The 20,000-nt window shown below is 45.9% G+C and overlaps 1 protein-coding gene across 4 annotated transcripts in view; it reads left to right on the top strand.

Annotated features, from left to right (window-relative positions):
• LOC125458081 (fibroblast growth factor receptor-like 1) overlaps positions 1-20,000 on the top strand; it is a 166,345-nt gene that overhangs the window by 138,857 nt on the left and 7,488 nt on the right. For all 4 annotated transcript variants that reach the window (XM_048542957.2, XM_048542956.2, XM_048542959.2 and 1 more), the window contains 2 exons: positions 17,993-18,085; positions 19,440-19,709. In XM_048542957.2, the coding sequence (XP_048398914.1) occupies positions 17,993-18,085; positions 19,440-19,709 (363 nt within the window). The remainder of the gene's footprint in view (positions 1-17,992; positions 18,086-19,439; positions 19,710-20,000) is intronic.

Consider the following 20,000-nt stretch of genomic DNA (forward strand, 5'->3'; position numbering starts at 1 on the left):
GGGTGGGTGTGTGTGTGTGTGTGTGTGTGTGTGTCTGTATGTGTTTGTGCATGTTTATGTGTGTATGTGTCTCTGTGCGTGTGTGTGTGTGTCTGTGTGTGTGTGTTTATGTGTGTGTGTGTCTGTATGTGTTTGTGCATGTTTATGTGTGTGTGTCTCTCTGTGTGTGTGTGTGTGTGTGTGTGTGTGTGTGTCTGTGTGTGTGTGTGTGTGTGTGTGTGTGGTTGGTGTACAGCCCAGAGGGTGTTGCATGTACAACATGTAATTACAGTCAGCTGTCATTGCTCTTTGAATAAAACGTTAAGATAAATAATTCAATCAAAAAGCTGTTTTTTTTTTCTCCCTTGAGCCACTGGCTCCTTATTTAACTTACAAAAAGAATATTGTGAGGATCTTGGAATGTCATGCTGGAATCGATGGTCATTACATTACTCCAAGCTGGCTCACTGTTCTTTCAGGATGCCTCTGTGTACACGTATTTCCATTCTGTACCAGTGGTGCAAGGTGTTACTCGCTGACCCTGGCTTGCATGTGGACATCAGGAGACCAGTGCATCTTTGCACAGTGCAATGTGTGAACAGCTATTGGGTGCAAGTGTGTTGGAGTCTAATATAATCACACACACATTTTTCCCCTTAGGGAGTAGTAGGGAAGTGTTGTCAAATGGAATCTGATGAAGGGTCCAGACCCGAAATGTCAACTTTCCTCCTCCTCTGATGCTGCCTGACCTGCTGTGTTCCTCCAGCTCCATACAGTGTTGAATCAATCTGTTGAGCTGCCTTATAGAGCAAGATTTCAGCACAGGGCTTCTGAGTCAGAGGCAGGGACATTACCCCGCTGAACACTGAGGGTGGAGTAAATGTCGCACTACAGCAGTTAAATTCGATGAATAAATCTGGATTATCAAATTAGTCTCAGTAATGGGGATTACAAAACCATCACTGATTGTAGTGCCATCCCACCTCATTCACTAATGTCCTATAGGGAAGGAAATCTGCCTTCCTTGTGCAGTCTGGCCTACATGGGTAGCATGGTAGCTCAGTGGTTAGCACTGCTGCCTCACAACACCAGGGATCTGGGTTCAATTCCAAACTTGGGTCAGTCTGCATGGACTTCCCATGTTCTCCCCGTGTCTGCGTGAGTGTCCTCCCACACTCCAAAGATATGCAATTTAGGTGGATTGGCCTTGTTAAATTGCCCAGGGGTGTGAAGGTTAGGTGGAGTAGCAATGGGAAACATTAAGGGAAATGTAGGGTTATAGGGTAGGTGGATGGATCTCAGTGGAATATGCTTCAAAGATTGTGACTCCTGATCCCCAGTAATGTGGTTGACTTATGACTGTCCCTCTGAAATGATGTAGTGAGCCATTCAGCTGAAGGGAAAGGAGGGGCAGGTAATAAATATTGGTCTGGTCATTTGATGTAGCTCCACAGGGACCAGTTTCCTGTCACTCGTTATTTACATGTGCATGGTGCTTGACGCTGATCCAGCTCCCTCAGACTGAGCTGGACCAGGTTAACAGACCAATCAGGGAACTCGTGCATCCGATGAGGTCCACAAGGTTGAGCATGTTACAATCATTATAACTCCCTCCTCCCTCCTTTTATACTCTACCCCCTTTAAAATAAGCAAGCTCACCCCTCTACTGGCTAATGCTACGAGACTCAGTGAGGAAGGCTGGTCACACTTATTTTGGAGACAACGATCAAAGGTCTTGCCATTTGACAAAATGCAAGAAAACACTGTGATGGAGTGCCTTCAAGGGAGAAGGGGGCCACAGGGGGAGAAGGCTTCGAATTGATTTATTATTATCACAGGTACCAAGATACAGGTACACAGTGAAAAGTATTGTTTTGCGAACAAACCATCCCTTACATAATTACATCAGTGTAATAGAACAGAATGCAGAATATAGGGTCACAGCTGCAGAGAAAGCTGAACTCTAATATAGGAGAGGTCTGTTCAAACGTCCTGATAACAGTGTGGAAGAAGCTGGTCCTGAATCTGCTGGTGTGTATTTTCTAACTTTTGTATCTTCTGTCCATTCGAAGAGGTGCAAGGGAGCCTAACCAGGGTGGGAGTGATCTTTGATTGTGCTCGCTGCTCTCCTGAGGCAGCAGGAAATGTAGTCTATGAATGGAAGGCTGGTTTGTGTGATGGACTGTGTTCACAGCACTTAGTGACTTCTTGTGGCCATGGGTAGAGCAGTTGACCCACCATGCTGTGATGTGAAGGTTTCTGTAGATGGGGCAGCACAGTTTTGAAACCAGAATTATGTACGCTTTGGTAATGCGTTTTCATCATGACCTGAGGTATTGGAAATCACTTTGTTTCCTCATCAGGTGAGACCAGTGGGCGACTTGGAATGAGTGATGCATGTCCTGGGAAAGAAGGAGCATGGGACAGGGGAAGCAGTGGATACTGGGGAGGAAATCTGTCCTCCTTCCCAGAGAATAGGTTTGGTACGGCAACTGCTCTTCCCAGGACCGCAGGAAACTACAGAGAGGCATGAGCACAGCCCAGTCCATCAAACCAGCCTCCCATCCATTGACTCCATCCAAACTTCCTGCTGCCTCAGGAAAGCAGCTAACATAATCAAAGACCCCTCCTGCCCAAGTCATACTCTCTTCCACTTTCTTCCATTGGGCAGAAAATATAAACATTTGAATACATGTACAAACAGATTCAAGAACAGTTTCTTCCCCACTGTTGTCAGACTTTTGAATGGACCTCTCAAATGTTAATGCTGAGAGATAGTAAAAACTGCCGATGCTGAAGTCTGAGATAACACAGTGTACAGCTGGATGAACACAGCAGGCCAGGCAGCATCAGAGGAGCAGGAAAGCTGACGTTTCGGGTCTGGACCCTTCTTCAGAAAAAAAAAATGTTAATGTTGACCCCTCTCTCTGCAGTTTCCCTGTGGCCGAAACCCTATATTCTGCACTCTGTTCTGCTACTCTGATGCACTCTGTTTTGTATGATCTGCCTGTAGGACACGCAAAACAACACTTTTCACTGTATCTCGGTGCAATAAATCAAACATTTGTCCTCCAGAACTGGCTTCCATCTGTCCAAAACTCTGATGGGACCTGAATCTTTCACAGGCAGAACATAGCTCCCAGCATTTCCAACGTCATAGCCTATATATAGTCTCGGTGCATTAACTTGATCCCTGATTCCACGTTCACTTGGACATGAGGCCAGGGTGTGGTGCCAGGCCGGTGGCAGTGCCCTCTCATCTAGCCTGTAGCTCAACTCCTGCCAACTCCTCCCATTGGCTCTGAAGATGCTGAATTTGTTTCAAATTCGGTAGAAAATATGTGGGTGTGTATTTGCCAATTAAAAGCTGCTTTCTCTGTACAGGCCATCAAAGGGTCCGGTCAGAGCCAAGGAGACCCCTAGTAAGGTGAAGAGTTTCTGAGTATCCCTAGAGAGTCCAGGGGATTCAGAGCTGCTGTTCACTCTTTACTGATCCCAACCTCAGTTTTAGTTTTACACAAATAAGCTTTGGTACCAGAAAACATAAGTGGCCTTTCAGATAATCAGAACAAAACAGATACAAAAGCTTAGGCAGTGGGGAGGCAATGGCCTACTGGTGTTATCACTGGACTGTTAATCCAGAGGCCCAGGTAATGTTCTAGGGACATGGGTTCGAATCCCACCACAGCAGCTGGTGGAATTTGAATTCAACAAACATTTAGAATTAAGAATCAAGTGATGGCCATAAATCCATTGTCAATTTTTTGAGGGAAAATCCCATCTGGTTCACTAATGTCCTTTCAGGAAGTAAACTGCCATCCTTACCTGGTCTGACATATGTGTGACTGCAGACCCACGGCAATGCGATTGACTCTTAACTGCCTTCTGGGCAATTAGGGATGGGCGATAAATGCTGCCCTCGCCAGCGATGCCCACATCCTGTGAACAAATTTAAAGAATAGCCTGGAGTTGTTTTTCCTGGAGCGTCGGACGCCGAGGGCTGGCCTTCTAGAGGTTTATAAATCCGTGAGGGGCATGGAGAGGGAGAAAAGCAATGGTCTTTTCCCCAGGGTTGGGGAGTTCAAAACTAGAGGGAATAGATTTAAGGTGAGAGGGGAAAGATTTAAAAGGGACCTGAGGGGCAACTTTTTCACACAGAGGGTGGTGTGTGTATGGAATGATTTGCCAGAGGAACTTGGCCTGCTGTGTTCATCCAGCTCTACACCTTGTCATGCCAGAGGAAGTGGTGGAGGCTGGTACAATGACAGCATTTAAAAGGCATCTGGATGGGTACATGAGTAGGAAGGGTTTAGAGGGATACGGGCCAAATGCTGGCAAATGGGACCAGCTTAATGTAGGATATTTGGTTGGCATTGAGGAGTGTCTATTTCTGTGTTATACAGCTCTATAGCACACACCAACAGGCTTAAGAACAGCTTCATCCCCACTGTTACTCAACTCCTGAATGGACCTCTCAAATTTTAAATTTAAATGTTGATCTGACCCTCTGTGCACTTCTCCGCAGCCGTAACATTGTATTCCTCACTCCGTTCTATCACCCTAATGCACGTGTGTGTTACGATCTGCCTGCATGCAAAACAAAACTTTTCACTGTACCTAGGTACGTGTGACAGCAATAAATCAAATCAAAAGCACATTACACTCACAGTAATCAAAGCAACATCTCCAATGTTTCCAGATAAGATTGTCATTATGTTCTGTACATGCTGCTCTCAAGTGGTGCTGTGTGAAAGTCAGAAGACTGGCCTTATTTGTACAATGATTTCTTTTTGCCTGCGTTCACTGGATACAGGTGTCACTAGTTGGGCCTGTGTTTATTATCCATCCCTAATTTCCCTGAAAGGATGGGGGTGCTTTCTTGAACCACTGAAGCCCATGTAGACCCACAATGCCCTTAAGGTGGGATTTCCAGGATTTTGACCCAGTGACAGTGAAGTAACCTTCGATATATTTCCAAGTCAAGTTGGTGTTTCGATTGTTGGGAAACCTGTTGTGTAGAGTTTACAGAATTGAAGCAGGCCATCAGCCCATTCCTAGTGCCTATGCTCCTCTCAAGCCTCTCCCAACTCTGAGACATCAGCCCACAGAGTCATTTTTAAAGAGGTTTAGTCTGAGGGGCTAATAGATCACCAGAAACATTAGCCTGACAAAAATCAATGCATGCATTAACCCCTCATCTCTGTCCACAGTGAAATTAGTTCCTCTTCCTTCTGATTTCCTCACCTTTTCTCTCTGCTTTTCCATGAATCTTTGACTCCTGCCTGAACCTACCCTGTGCAGTCTCCTAAGAATCTTGTTCTTTCAATAAAGCCACCTCACATTCTTCTAAATTTCAATGAGTACAGGCCCAGCCTATCCCACCACTCTTCATTAGGCAGACTGTCCATAGCCAGGATCAGCTGAGTGAACCTTCTCTGCATTGCCTCCAAAGACAGTCTATCTTTCCTCAGATAAGGGCCCAAAACTGCTCACTGTATTCCAGCTGTGTTCTAACTATTGCTTTGAATATTCTTAGCGAAACCTCCCTACTTTTACATTCCCTTTAACATTGATATAAAGGCCAACATTCCATCTGTCTTCTCTGTTCTCAAACTAACTAGTTAGACCATAAGACCAGAAGACATAGGAGTGGAAGTAAGGTCATTCAGCCCATCAAGTCCACTCCACCATTTAAATCATGGCTGATGGGCATTTCAACTCCACTTCCCTGCACTCTCCCCGTAGCCCTTGATTCCTTTTGAGATCAAGAATTTGTCGATCTCTGCCTTGAAGGCATCCAACGTCCCGGCCTCCACTGCACTCCGTGGCAATGAATTCCACAAGCCCACCACTCTCTGGCTGAAGAAATGTCGTCGCATTTCAGTTTTAAATTGACCCTCTCTAATTTTAAGGCTGTGCCCACGGGTCCTAGTCTCCCCGCCTAACGGAAACAATTTTGTCGCATCCAACCCTTCTAAACCATACATTATCTTGTAAGTTTCTATTAGATCTCCCCTCAACCTTCTAAACTCTAATGAGTACAATCCCAGGATCCTTAGCCGTTCATCACACGCTAAACCTACCATTCCAGGGACCATCCGTGTGAATCTCCGCTGGACACGCTCCAGGGCTAGTATGTCCTTCCTGAGGTGTGGGGCCTAAAATTTGACACAGTGTTGTTTGGTGATTCACAGATGAGGACTCCCAATTCCCTCTGTTCTGCAGCTGTACCCAGTCTTTCTCCACTTAAATAATATTCAGCTCCATTATTCTTCCTACCAGAGTGCTTGACCTCACGTTTCTCATGATATTCCTACGCGTCCCATGATATTCCATCCGCCCACTTGCTTGGCTTGTCTACATCCCTCTGTGTGCGCACCATCTTCGCCATTGGCATTCCCACCTATTTTTGTGCCGTCCACAAACTTTTTGGCTGGAGAACTTCCATTTTCCTCATCCAAGTCATGAGCACACAGCCATCCAAACCAGCCCAGAACAGTAATACACTTGCTGTTGGCAGCTATGGAGTTGAGGCACAAAGGGGAGGGGGCTGTGGGAGAATAAGAAAGATGGAGGAAGAGTTAGAAATCTTGCTACGCCACAGTAAAAAGCACAATTCACATCCAGGCAGCCGTTTGCGCTTAATTACGTTCCCCTGATTTCCTGTGCGGGGTTATGTCAACATGGCTCCACGCTAAGTTTACAAGAGTGACCTTTCTCCTTGGAAAATAAGCAAGAGGGTTACAAAGGAGCACTGTCCTACAGCAACCCCACCCGCACCCCCCCCCACTCCCACACACACACACACACACACACACGCACACACACACAGACACACGCACACAGACACACACACACAAACACACACACACAGACACACGCACACACACACACACACACAGACACACACACACTCACACAGACACACACACACACACGCACACGCACACACACACACACACACACACAGACACATGCACACACACACACACACACACAGACACACACACACAGACATACACACAGAACACATACACTCACAGACACACACAAACAGACACACACACTCACACAAACACACAGACACTCACACAGACACACACAGACACACACACGCACACATACACACACATGCACACTCACACACTCTGACACACACATACCCACACCCAACACTCACACACACAAACACACACACAGACACACAAACACACACACACTCACACAGACACACACAGACACAGACACACACACACACACACACACACACACACACACATAGAGACATTCCCATGCACATGGACTGAAAACCCTGAGGAAATAGAACTTTTTCAAGCTTTAAATAACACTTTCTTCCCAAGTTTAATACCTCTGAGTTTCTCAACTATTCATTGTAAAGGCACACGAGAGTTTAACACTTTACACAAGTCTTCCTCCACCCTCTGTGTGGATGTCACATGGAGCCGAATGGGTCTGTCAGTGCAGAAAAGACAGCGAAATTGGTCATTAAACAGGCAGCTAACTTTCATGAAGTTTCTTTCCAAGTGTTTTGTTTTGGCTCGGGAATCCAGAAGCACAGGTTAATGCCCTGGGGGTACGGATTCAAATCCCGCCCCGGCAGCTGGCAGAATTTAAATTCAATTGGTAAAAAGCAACCAGTTGTTCAAAATGAAAAAAAAACAATTTAATGCACTAACATCCTTCAGGCAAGGAAATGTTCCATCCTTATCTGGCCTGGTGACTCCAACAAAATGGTTGACTCTTAGCTGCCCTCTGAAATGCCTGAGGGAGTCGCTCAGTCCCAGGGAATGTCGGAATGGCCTTCGTAGAGATGCTTGCATCCCATGTAGAAATAAAGGGGAAAAATATCTTGGCTGCCATGCTGTGGTTGGTTGGCTCGCTGAGCTGGTTCGTTAGTTCACAGACGTTTCATTACCCTGCTGGGTAACATCATCAGGGCATCCTCCAATAAAGTGCCGTTGTGTTTTCCCACCTGGTTTTGAAACTCTGGGGTCCGTTGGATTTGATTACCTCATTTCCATTTTTCCTTCGCAACAATGTATATATGGGGTCCAGTTCTACATTTGATTCTCCACCAAGAAGGGTTTCAGTAGGCAAGACAGCGCTTTACTGGGGGGCTGCCCTGATGATGTTACCCAGCAGGCTAATGAAAGGTCTGCGAACGAACGACCCAGCTCGGCGAGCCAACCAACCACAATATCCGCAACCCGAGCTATAGATCTACTCCAAAACCTTCGTCTTGGCTCCCATGTTGAGACGGTGAGGTGTATTCCAGAGTGCAACTCGGTTACATTGAGGCTCATCTCCAACGCAAAAGAGAATCCAGTCCATGCTGGGCCACGCTAACGAAGTGCTGCCCTGTTGAGGTGCTGTCTTGCGGTGAGACGTTGAGTCAAGCTAGAAAACCTCAGTGCAGTGGGCAAGACCCCATGGGACAAACGGAAAAAAGAGCTGGGAAGTTCTCCGGACCTATATTTGCCCCTCAACATGCATCATAATGGAATATTTGTGGGAACCTGCTGTGTACACAAATTGGCCACATCCTGTCTGTTCCATAAGACCATAAGACATAGGAGTGGAAGTAAGGCCATTTGGCCCATCAAGTCCACTCCACCATTTAAATCATGGCTGATGGGCATTTCAACTCCACTTCCCTGCACTCTCCCCGCAGCCCTTGATTCCTTGTGAGATCAAGAATTTGTCGATCTCTGCCTTGAAGGCATCCAACGTCCCGGCCTCCACTGCACTCTGCGGCAATGAATTCCACAAGCCCACCACTCTCTGGATGAAGAAATGTCATCTCATTTCCGTTTTAAATTGACCCCCTCTAATTTTAAGGCTGTGCCCATGGGTCCTAGTCTCCCCACCTAACGGAAACAACTTCCCAGCGTCCACCCCAGCATTGGCTGTGAAGAGCTTTGAGATATTGCAAGGTCAGGAAAAACACAGCTTTCTGCTTTTTTTTTCCTCGTCTTCAATTTCTTAGAGGGAAGCTCATCGAGTCTTTGAAGGGCTCCATCAGGTGCCTGGAATCGGCCTGGTGGGTTCAGGGTTGAGTGAAATCTCTACCACCTGGATCCATGCTTGTTCATCGTGTTGCTGATGGAAACAAGCAAATGTATCTGGCAGGGTCAGTGTATGGAAAAATGCTCTCAGAGGAACAATCTTCTTCATTTAGCCCTGGAGCTGCACAAATTTGGCCAGGATAAACAATCAACAACCTCTCTCATTGAACAGTGTGAGCTTTTTGAAAGCAAATGTCTGGCACCTCATCCCGAGGTGGTTTCCAGACTTCTATCACTAATTTCCCCTTAATTTTTTTTTGCAGGCAGAGGGTGACAAGGCTGGTCTCTGTGGGTAGGTTTGAGTTCACCACCAATCTGTGGATGATTGTATCGCCTCGATTTTGAAACAATGACCCGGGTGTGATCGGCAGTGGGCATCGTGGAGCAGCACGGTGGCTCAGTGGTTAGCGCTGATGCCTCACAGCACCAGGGACCTGGGTTTGATTTCACCCTGCGTGGAGTTTGCACATTCTCCCCGTGTCTCTGTGGGTTTCCTCTGGATGCTCTGGTTTCCTCCAAAGTCCGAAGGTTACGGTGGATTGGCCATGCTAAGTTGCCCATAGTACCTAGGGATGAGTAGGCCAGGTGGGTTGGCCATGGGGAATGGCTTCAGGGATGGAGTGGAACTGGGTGGGATGCTCTGTGGAGGGAATGGTGTGGATTTTGTGGGCTGAATGGTCTCTTGCTGCACTGTGGGGATTCTATATAATGATCTGTTCGAAGCTCGTGGGTGTTTATTCTCAAACTGGGAAACAGAGTCCCAGGTGACAAGCCCTGACCCTGTGCAGGGCCGACGCTCCGTCAATGGCTGAACTGTGCCAGGGAGAAGGCTCAGTGTCCTATCAATGGCACCAATTGCAACCGGGATTTGGGACCTTCTCGCGGTGTGCAGCTGGACAAAAGCCAAATTGCTGTTACTGTGCGGAAGGAAAGGAAGCAAGGCAGCTCCTGGGAAAACCAACAGTCTCAGTGAACACAGACAACAAATCTAAACACAGGACGCCCCCCCGCCCAAACTATTTTGGATACCCACTTCGGACCTGATAGTCATGGTCTGGTTACAGCAGCCTCTTTGGGCTCAACCATTTCCCATTGACAATCTCTTCTTGCTCTCTCAGGGGGGATTAATGGGCCTTTCATTCTTCCAGACAGGATGCTTCTACGTTTTGCCCAACCCGCACCTCCCCTTTGAAAATTCCGTCACCTTCCAGGGGCAGCAGGACCCGGTTCCACCTTCTGGAAAAGTGGTTTTCAAACCACGCCATTCCCGGCTATTGAAAATCCTGCCCGTGGTGTTGGCGTAAAGTGAAGCCAGGCAGGATACAAGGCTGATATCTGATCCAAGGCCACGCCATCTCCACCAGACAGCTTATGCTGCTTACTGTTCTCTCAGAGCATTAACCGTTTCAATCCCATTTCTTCACCACCACTGGGGTTAAAATTCTGAAAAAGCAGGCTACCTAGCCTCAGGAACAACACTGTAGGGATTCTGTGATTCTGTTAATATTTCTCCATTAACAATTACCATCGTCACCTGCCATGCGCTGACTCCACTCCACACCTCACTAAAATAAAACAGCTTACCGGCATCTTATTCCAACACTGGAGCAAAATGGAATCATCTCCTTGTTTGCTGTGGACTCACCCCAACTTGGATTCTTCCAGTTCACAGCTCCACATGTGCCCTCATCTGATTCTTCCTCTCAAGACTAACCCATTGGCAGCGCCATCATTCGTGACAGAAATGGCATGAGTCTGGCTCAATTTTGACTTGTCTCAGGGATGGGTGCAAAGCTTTGTGCCACATCCACCACTTCCTCAGGAAGTTCATTCCACACATGAACCACCCTCTCTGTAAAAAATTGCCTCTCGTGTCTTTTTTAAATCTCTCACCTCCCACCTTCAAATCTCTTGGAATCCCCCTTCTGTACCATTCATTATGTTATAAACCTCTATCAGGTCATCCCTCAAACCTCCCATGCTCTGTGAAAAATATCCCAGCCTATCCAGCCTTGCTTCATAACTTCTGTACCCGGCAACATCCTGGTAAATCTCTTCTGAGCCCTCCCCAGCTTGATAATATCCTTCCTATAGGGCGATCAGGAAGAACTGGACACCAGAAGAGGCCTTATCAATGTAGCCAAGAAACCTCTTGCAACCCGTTTCCCTGCAACATTCAGGTCATCCGCAGTGACCCACAACCCTGAAGCCTCCCAGGCAATAGTTCTCTGCCTTAAAGGCAGATTCAGGTTGGTGTTGTGGTCTGGATGTGTCATGTCTGCTGTCAAACCAGCACATACCCCATCACCCCATGACCAGGAGGCACACTTGGGCAGAATCTCTCACTGCCTTCCTGTTCTGGAAAGGATCCTCCTTCTGGTCCCTGCCTCTTTCTAACTGGGTTCTGAACTGAGCTTGATGGATTGCAGGTTGTTCAGACTTACATATTGAGACCCTAGCACTCGGCCCTATCTGTTCCAACCCCTGATATAATCTAAAAGTTGAGATTCTGATGGGGGGGTGTGGTGGAAGGTGGAGAGGCTTCAGATTGTTCCAGTAGTATGCATGAATACCCTTGGTCAAATTCCCATGAAGTCACGGTATTTGTTAAAAGCAACCTAATCCCGCTGGAATTCGAGGGTGCTGCGTGCCCATCAGGCAGTCAGTGCTTGCCTTGTCTATTCCTATCAAATACCAGCACTTAAGAGCTGTTGCTTGTTCCTTGGCAAATGGAGCAAGGCCATTAACCCTTCAGGGGCTGTATGGCAGGAGAAGAGGAAAGGTATTTGAAAGCATCCATCACACTCTGTAAGAGTGGGCCCGCATTATATATGCAAAAACATGTTTTGTAGCAGAGTCACTGATATTGTGAGATTATGGGAGAGGTGATGACCTCCTGGTATTATTGCTGGGCTGTTAATCCAGAGACCCAGGTGACGCTCTGGGGATCCGTGTTCGAATCCCACCACAAGCGATGATGGAATTTGAATTCAATTAAGAATCTAATGATAACTGTGAATCCATTGCCGATTGTCGGAAAAACCCATCTGCCCTTTAGGGAATAAAGTGTGGAGCTGGATGAACATAGCAGGCCAAGTAGCATCTCAGGGAAGGAAGCTGCCATCCTTGCCTGGTCTGGCTGACATGTGACTCCAGGCCCATAGGGATGGGCAATAAATGCTGCTTGGTCAGTGACATCCTCATCCTGTGAACGAATAAAGAAAAACGAGCCTTATTTTGCTTATTAATATGTGCCATACAGCTATAGTAGAGGCAGTTACTGTACATGATGATGCAAGGTGTGTATAGATGTGAGCTTGTTGCTGGGTGCTTAGAGTTTGATTGGGAGAGCATTAAAAGCACAAATCTGCCTGTACTCAGTGTTGTACACCAGCATGCATTAAAATATCAACATTTCTAAAATGCTTTGCGATGCTGTCATGATGCAGACTTGTCACCAATTTAAGGGTAGGACCGAGACAAGCAAGGTGATCCATCGCTGTACTGAGCAATTGCAGCAGGCCAGTCACAAATAGCTGAACCCAAACAGAGTCAGTGACAGAAACAGCTCACCCCAGAAATAGTCAGCTCATAATTCACGGTCCCAAGAGATGTAGAAGAACCTTGCTCATGGTCACAGGACAGCCTCATAGAATCCCTATGGTGTGCAAGCTGGCCATTCAGCCCATCGCATCCACACTGTCCCTTTGAAGGGCATCCCACCCTGACCCATCCCATTTTCCCCTTAACCCTGCATCTGTCATTGCTAACCCACCCAGCCTGCACATCCCTAGACACTACGGGGCAATTTAGCATGACCAATCCACCCTAGCCTGCACGTCTTTGGACTGTGGGAGGAAACCCACTCAGACATGGAGAGAATGTGCAACCCCCATACAGACAGTCACCTGAGGCTAGAATCAAACCTGCGTCTCTGGCCTTATGAGGCAGCTGTGCTAACCATTGCACTACTGTGGCACTCCTGATGGCATCATTGAAATGGCATATTGGGTCCATACAGAGGCTTGTAACAAATGCAGTGACCTTTTTAATGCTAAGGTTTGTTTTCCACCAGGCAGAGCAGAATCGCTCGAACACAGAAGTCCTAAACAAAATAAAATCTGAAGAACTGTGGGTGATGAAATTCAGAAACAAAATCGGAAAAATTGCTGGAAAAATTCAGCAGCTCAGGATGCATCTGTGGAGAGAAAGCAGAGTAATGTTTTGAATCCAGTGACCCTTCTCCAGAAGTGGGAGTTCTGGGTCACTATGTTAACTCTGCTTTCATTCCACAGATGCTGCCTGACCTCCTGAGTTTTCCCAGCTACTTCCAATGTTGTTTCAAATCCAAAAGGTAGTAAATGTGTTGAGTGCATGCTGAGTAGTTTTTGCAACAATATTTCTGAGCCAACAGTGTAACACACCACACCAAATTTGGTGATAAACCAGGCTGAGTTAACGATCTGGTGACAGAATATTGATCTAACAGCGATCGACATTTAACTGAAAGCACTGCTGTAATTGCAAAAGAGAAATGTAACACATTTAGTAGGATTCTAGAATTTGACACAATTAATTTTAATAGGATGAGACAAAGACTGATGAAAGTATAACTTATTATAACTTTAATCAAGTAAAACTACAGATGAACAGTGTTCTGAAGAGGAATTTAAATATCTAAGAGGATATAAGATTGCCAAAGTCAAGTAAAGAGCTGGACAATAACAATGTTAAAGGAAAAAGCACTCAAAAATCCAAGAAATAGCTCAGATTCAGGCAACCGAGAGAAATGTAAAGAACAGTAAATGAAAATAAAAATGATAGAATGAGTTGCAAAGTGGGCGTACAATGAGAATAAAGCATCAAGATTAAGGCAAAATATTTTACTTTTACAGTGTTTTAAAGGAGATGCAGACTCCTTAATAACAATAATATCATATTGTAATGATATCGGAAATTAAAATAAGCAAATGGCAAACTTGTTGAATACCTACTTTGTGTTGAGTAATTTCACTGTGGAGTTGGGATAATTTCCACGACATTCCAGGGAAATTAATAGCGGATCAACTGGAACTCAGGAAACTCAACATAAGTAAAAAGGTGGTATTCAGACAAATGTTGGCACGAGAAAAAAACAAGATCCCAGGAACTGCAACTTTCCACCCCATATTTTAAAGGAGGTAAGAAAGGAAATTGCAAACGCTTTATTTTTCCAACGCTCTCTCAAATTCAAGAATTGTTTTCTTGGGTTGGAAAATTTCAGAAGTTATTTTTCAAACCATTATTGAAAAAGGTGAGGGAGTAAAACTATGAGAATTTAGAGTCATTAGTCCAACAGCTACTATGGGGATGCTTTTGGAATCTAGAGTTTAGCACAGACTCCCCATGAAGTTTGAGCTAATTCCAGGTAGCCAACATTGCTTCGAACAGGGCAGGTCATTTTCCAAAAACTGATTTGACTTTTTGAGGAAATAACTACATTAGTAGACAGGAATGTTGTTTATGAATGTGGTTGATATGAGTTTTCAGAGAGCACGTAGTAATGTTTCACATAAGAGACTGTTAACTACAGTTAAGGCTCGTGAAATGGAAGACTGTTTCTTGACCTGGTTAGGAGCGTGGTTAGGTGTAAGAAGCTGGACTGTGGGAATGGGTGCGCACTCAATCTGGAAGGAAGTGTCAGGCAACCTGGAGGTTGCAACTAATTCCTGTATTTATTCGAAATTTAGATGACATTACAAAGGGGGTTTACCCAAGGTTATTAATAAGCACAACATTTGGTGCTGTAGTAATGTTTAAGTGACTGGCTGTGGCCAGGTGCATTTCAATACAGGGAAATGTGAGGTCATCTCTTGTAGACTAGGAGTGAATTGATCTCAGCATTTGTAAAATACTGAAGTCAGGAGAAAAGTGAAAATCCAAAGAGATGTGGGAGGATATTGCGTTATAATACAGATCAGCTATGATCTCAGTCAATGATGGAATGGGCTCAAAGGACTGAACAGCCAGCTCAATTTTACTATGTTACCATTTGTAGAACTACAACAGAACATTTAACAAATGAACAGCTCTGGTTGTGAAAAGAATTTTCTTCGGCTACAAGGAGTGTTAAAGTTTCCGCGTCAATTTACAGTCAGACGGTATCCATAGGATCGATTGTATTGGAGGGAGACAGAAAACTGTGACAAAACCAGAGTAAAACTTCTGGAGATCCCAAACATTGTCTAAAAATAGCAAGTTTTCCTTTAAACAGTCCGCCTGTTTCAAAAGTGTTTTCCCAAAATGGGAAGAATCCCAAGAAAAATATGTATCAAATTAAGATCAGCAAAAAGGCCAATTTCAGTTTGAAGAACAGCTAAGAAATGGAAGAGAAGTTACTCCTCAAAAACCTTCTTTGGATGAGTTACAAGGATTCTTGGGACACCAGGCTACTGCAAGCTTCTAATTAGAGTGCTGTGTTTGCTGGCAACACAGGCTAAGGACTCATTTCTTCTGGATTTGCAATGTTTCATTTGTGGTTCTACATTTGTGATACAGTAAGGGAAGAGCTGCATCAGAGTGAATTAGGTTTGGGTGTCTCATTGCCAATGGCCCACTGGAGATAGGGCAGACCAACTACTGATGGAAAAACTGAACAAACCATGGATGCTAGAAATCAGACACAAAATAAAACAGAAATTGCTGGAAAAACTCAGCAGGTCTGGCAGCATCTGCAGAACTCATTATGAGGAAGGGTCACCAGACTCAAAACGTTAACTCTGATTTCTCTCCACAGATGCTGCTGGCAGTTCAGCAATTTCTGTTTTTTGTCTCTAAATACAACATAACCTGGATTGCCAGTTCTCTGCGAATCTTCAACATAATGTTTCAAGGGTGAGGTTTGGACAAAAACATACAATGCCATGACTTTAAGAGGTGTATCTTGTCCTGGTTTCTTTTTAATGAAGAAAGGTCGAGAGAGAGATTGAGAATAGTCTACTCAGAGCCACGAGAGTAAGCAGCTGGTGAGGCCTTAGTTTTATTTAAAGATGGAACAACAGAGGCAGCCTGAATGGGTGGGGTCAGGCTCCGCCAGAACCAGGACTCTTAATTTGTGTTTTACATTAGCGGTTGCTCGGATCTTGAAGCTGGGTATGGAAGCTGCAAAGAACTAGAATAAAGGATAATACAGCCCATGAACAGACCCTTCAGCCCACCAAGCCTGTACTTCTACATTTAGCCCTTCCATACTAAAACTGTTTTCACCGACAGGATCCATATCCCTCTATTCCCTTCCTATTCATGTATTCATCCAGGTGCTTCTTGAATGCTGCTATTGTGTCTGTTTCCACCACCTTCTCTGGCAGCACATTCCAGGCACTTACTACCCACTCCGTAAATCTGTGTCCCCTCATAATTGACTCCTCCACCCTGAGAAAAAATCCTCATGCTTTTCAGTCTATTGGTGCCATTCACAATCTTAAACTTCTATTAGGTCATCCCTCAACTTCCTGCATTCCAATGAAAACAAGCCCAGTTTATCCAACCTTTCTTCATAGCTAAGAACCCCCCCCCCCCCCCCGCCGCCCCCAGACCAGGCAACATCCTGGTAAAACTTTTCTGTGCCCTCTCCAAAGCATCCACATCCTTCTGGTAGTGTGGTGACCAGAATGGCACACCATATTCCAAGTGGGGCTTACCTAAAATTCTATAAAGCTGCAGCATAACTTGTCTAACCTTATACTGAATGCCCCTTCCAATGAAGGCAAGCATGCCATAGTCCTTTTTTACTAACTAATCTACCTGCGTTGCCACCTTCAGTGATCTGTGGACCTACAGCACCTCTCTACCTGATATTCTCTGTCTCTCAGATGTTCTTCCTCCTGGACTAGAGAAATGCCTGTGAGACAATCTACTTTACTGAATCTGCCTTTGCCAAGGGTGCGTTTATGAGATGTTACTGTATTGGAACAGTTACTGTTTAGTCGTTAAATAATCTATTATTCTGTTAAGTTTTCCAATACAGTTAAATTATACCAATTTCTTCTTTCTTCTAAATAAAAACCAAAAGAACTGCGGATGCTGTAAATCGAGAACAAAAACAGAAGTTGCTGGAAAAGCTAGCAGGTCTGGCAGTGCCTGTGAAGGAAAAAACAGAGTTGACATTTCCAGTCGAATTCTGAGGAAGGGTCACTGGACCTGAAACGTTAACTCTGGTTTTTTTTCCCTTCACAGATGCTGCCAGACCTGCTGAGCTTTTCCAGCAACTTCTGTTTTTGTTCTTCCTTATTCTGTTGCATTTTAACAGTAGTGTATGAATAAAGTATGTTTTCCTTTAAGACTGGTAGTTTGAACAATCAAATTTGCATCTAGAATGCAACACCTGACACTAGGCTTTAAAATAAGAAAAAGTTAGGATCTAGGCTATGTTCTTCACATATTTTGAGGAGTTTTGGTCTGGCCCATAACAGGGTAAAGAGGCTAGATCCTGCAAAGCTGGTATGTTAGTACATTAAATCACAGAGCAAAACAGGGACACACAGAAAACACAGGGGAAGGAGATGACCTAGTGGTATAATCGCTGGGAAGTTAATCCAGAGACCCAGCTTACATTCTGTGGACCGAAGTTCAAATCCTTGCCTTGGTGTAATTTGGATCCAATAAAAGTCAGAGTTAAGAGTTTAATGAAATGAGTCAATTGTTGCAAAAGCATATCTGGTTCGCTAATGCCCTTTAGGGAAGGAAACTGCCATCCTTACCTGGTTTGGTCCACATGTGACTCCAGACCACAGCAAGGTGGGTAGTCCCCAGCTACCCTCTGGGCAGTTGGGGGTGATTAACAAGTGCTGGTCCAGCCATCGACACCCTCAGCCTATATAAAGCAAACAGGTTTCCTTTCAGCGAGAAAATGCTGCCCCTTCAGTTAAAGTGTGTGTCCCTTTTTACAGGTAACAGCAGCAGCAGTGTGAGCAGGGGTCAGCCCCTTCCTGAGGGATCGCAGTCAGACTTTGCAAGTGAGGACTCCATTGGAAAGCAGCTGGGTAAGTTAGCGCTGGAAACTTCTCTGGGTCAGGGACCTAGCTCCTAATAGAGTGCAGGCAGAATATTTGCCACCATCCAAATCCGATTTGGATTCTGGTCGGACTCAAACTCCCTTTCAGTGGAGTCAAAGTCTGCAGCAGCAGCTAATTGTCATGGAAATTCATCCCGAAAATGCCACATTTTTGGATGTAGCAGGAGGTGAGGGATTTACTTCCCTGCAGTATATTCAACTTGTCGTTATTTGACAGAGGACAGAGGGATTTACTCTGACCTGAGAATGGACAGCGAGCTGCAGGAGACAGACCTTGTTTCAACGAGGTTATTTCTCTTGCTGAGGGCTCGATCCAGCGTTCTTGCGGACACAACAGCAATTTTAAAGATAATGGGAACTGCAGATGCTGGAGAATCCAAGATAACAAAGTGCAGAGCTGGATGAACACAGCAGGCCAAGCAGCATCTCAGGAGTACAAAAGCTGACATTTCGGGTCTAGACCTCTAGGACCTCTCTGATGAAGGGCCTAGGCCCGAAACATCAGCTTTTGTGCTCCTGAGATGCTGCTTGGCCTGCTATGTTCATCCAGCTCCGTACTTTGTTATCTAGCAATTTTAAAGCATGGGTTTGTTTGCGATCTGAGATAACGGTGCTCAGTAAGTTTTCAAACCTCCCTTTCAAAAACCCCGGGATGTGTTATACATCTTCCCAATGTCCAGCTTCAGAATCTGCTCTCCTCTGCCTGCTGCACCAGACTTCATGCCCTCACTCGATTGCGTTCATCAGCTGAGGTGCCAGGGGGTGCCCTGCTGGCTGCTTTAGTGAGGGCTAAGACTATTAGTGAACCAGAACCACCTTCAGAGCGACAGCTCTAAGATATTAGTTTCAGAGATAGTAGGAGTTGCCAATGCTGGAGAATCTGAGATGACAAGGTGTAGAGCTGGATGAGCACAGCAGGCCAAGCTGAAGAAGAGTCTGGGCCCAAAACGTCAGCTTTCCTGCTCCTCTGATGCTGCTTGGCCTGCTGTGTTCATCCAGCTCCATGCCTCGTTAGCTCCAAGAAATGGTCCACTTCACAGAAATTGCTAGAGGTGGGGTTAGTGATTCCGATAAGGTATTTCTGATCAGAGTGACCTTAAGGATTGGGACTTAAGCCTATATCTCCTGGCCGAGAGGCAGGGACATTACCGCTGCCCTACCCCAAGTCCCTAGCTACTCTGGTATCCTTCCATGATCATGGGAGGGGGAGCTGTTCAGCTTTTCAAGCATTGAATCTGTGCTAGGTGGGGGGGTAACACTCAACATCTCTGATTCCAAGCATCTCTCCCCCACCCCCCAATCCCACTACCCGCTTCCCCCAGTGAAACCGAGGTTCACGCAGCCCAGCAAGATGCGGCAGCGAGTGATAGCGCGGCCAGTCGGCAGCTCGGTGCGGCTCAAGTGCACGGCGAGTGGGAACCCGCAGCCCAACATTGTGTGGTGGAAGGACGACCAGCAGCTGTCGGAGAGCAAGAGGAACCGGTGGACCCTGAGCTTGAGGAACCTGAAACCGGAGAGCAGCGGCGAGTACACGTGCCGCGTCTTCAACCCGGCTGGCGAGATCAACGCCACCTACAAGCTCGACGTGGTCGGTGAGTGCGCGGGGGACTTTCGTTTACGTAGCGCCTTTCCCGGCCCCAGGCAACCTCAGAGCAGCTGGCAGCTCGTGTCGTACCTGCGGAGCGAAGACGATGTTGTAACACGGGCAACGAGGTGGCCAGTTGAGGCCGAGTGGTGTTGTCACGAGAGGATTAACTCTGGCCACCCAGGCAATGTTCTGGGGACCTGGGTTCAAATCCCACCACAGCAGATGGTGGAACCTGAATTCTGCGAAGGTCTGGAATTATAGACTTATGTTGAGGAAAACCCACCTGGTTCACTAA

This window comes from Stegostoma tigrinum, chromosome 13 (genome assembly GCF_030684315.1).
Source record: "Stegostoma tigrinum isolate sSteTig4 chromosome 13, sSteTig4.hap1, whole genome shotgun sequence".
Taxonomy (NCBI): Eukaryota; Metazoa; Chordata; class Chondrichthyes; order Orectolobiformes; family Stegostomatidae; genus Stegostoma; species Stegostoma tigrinum.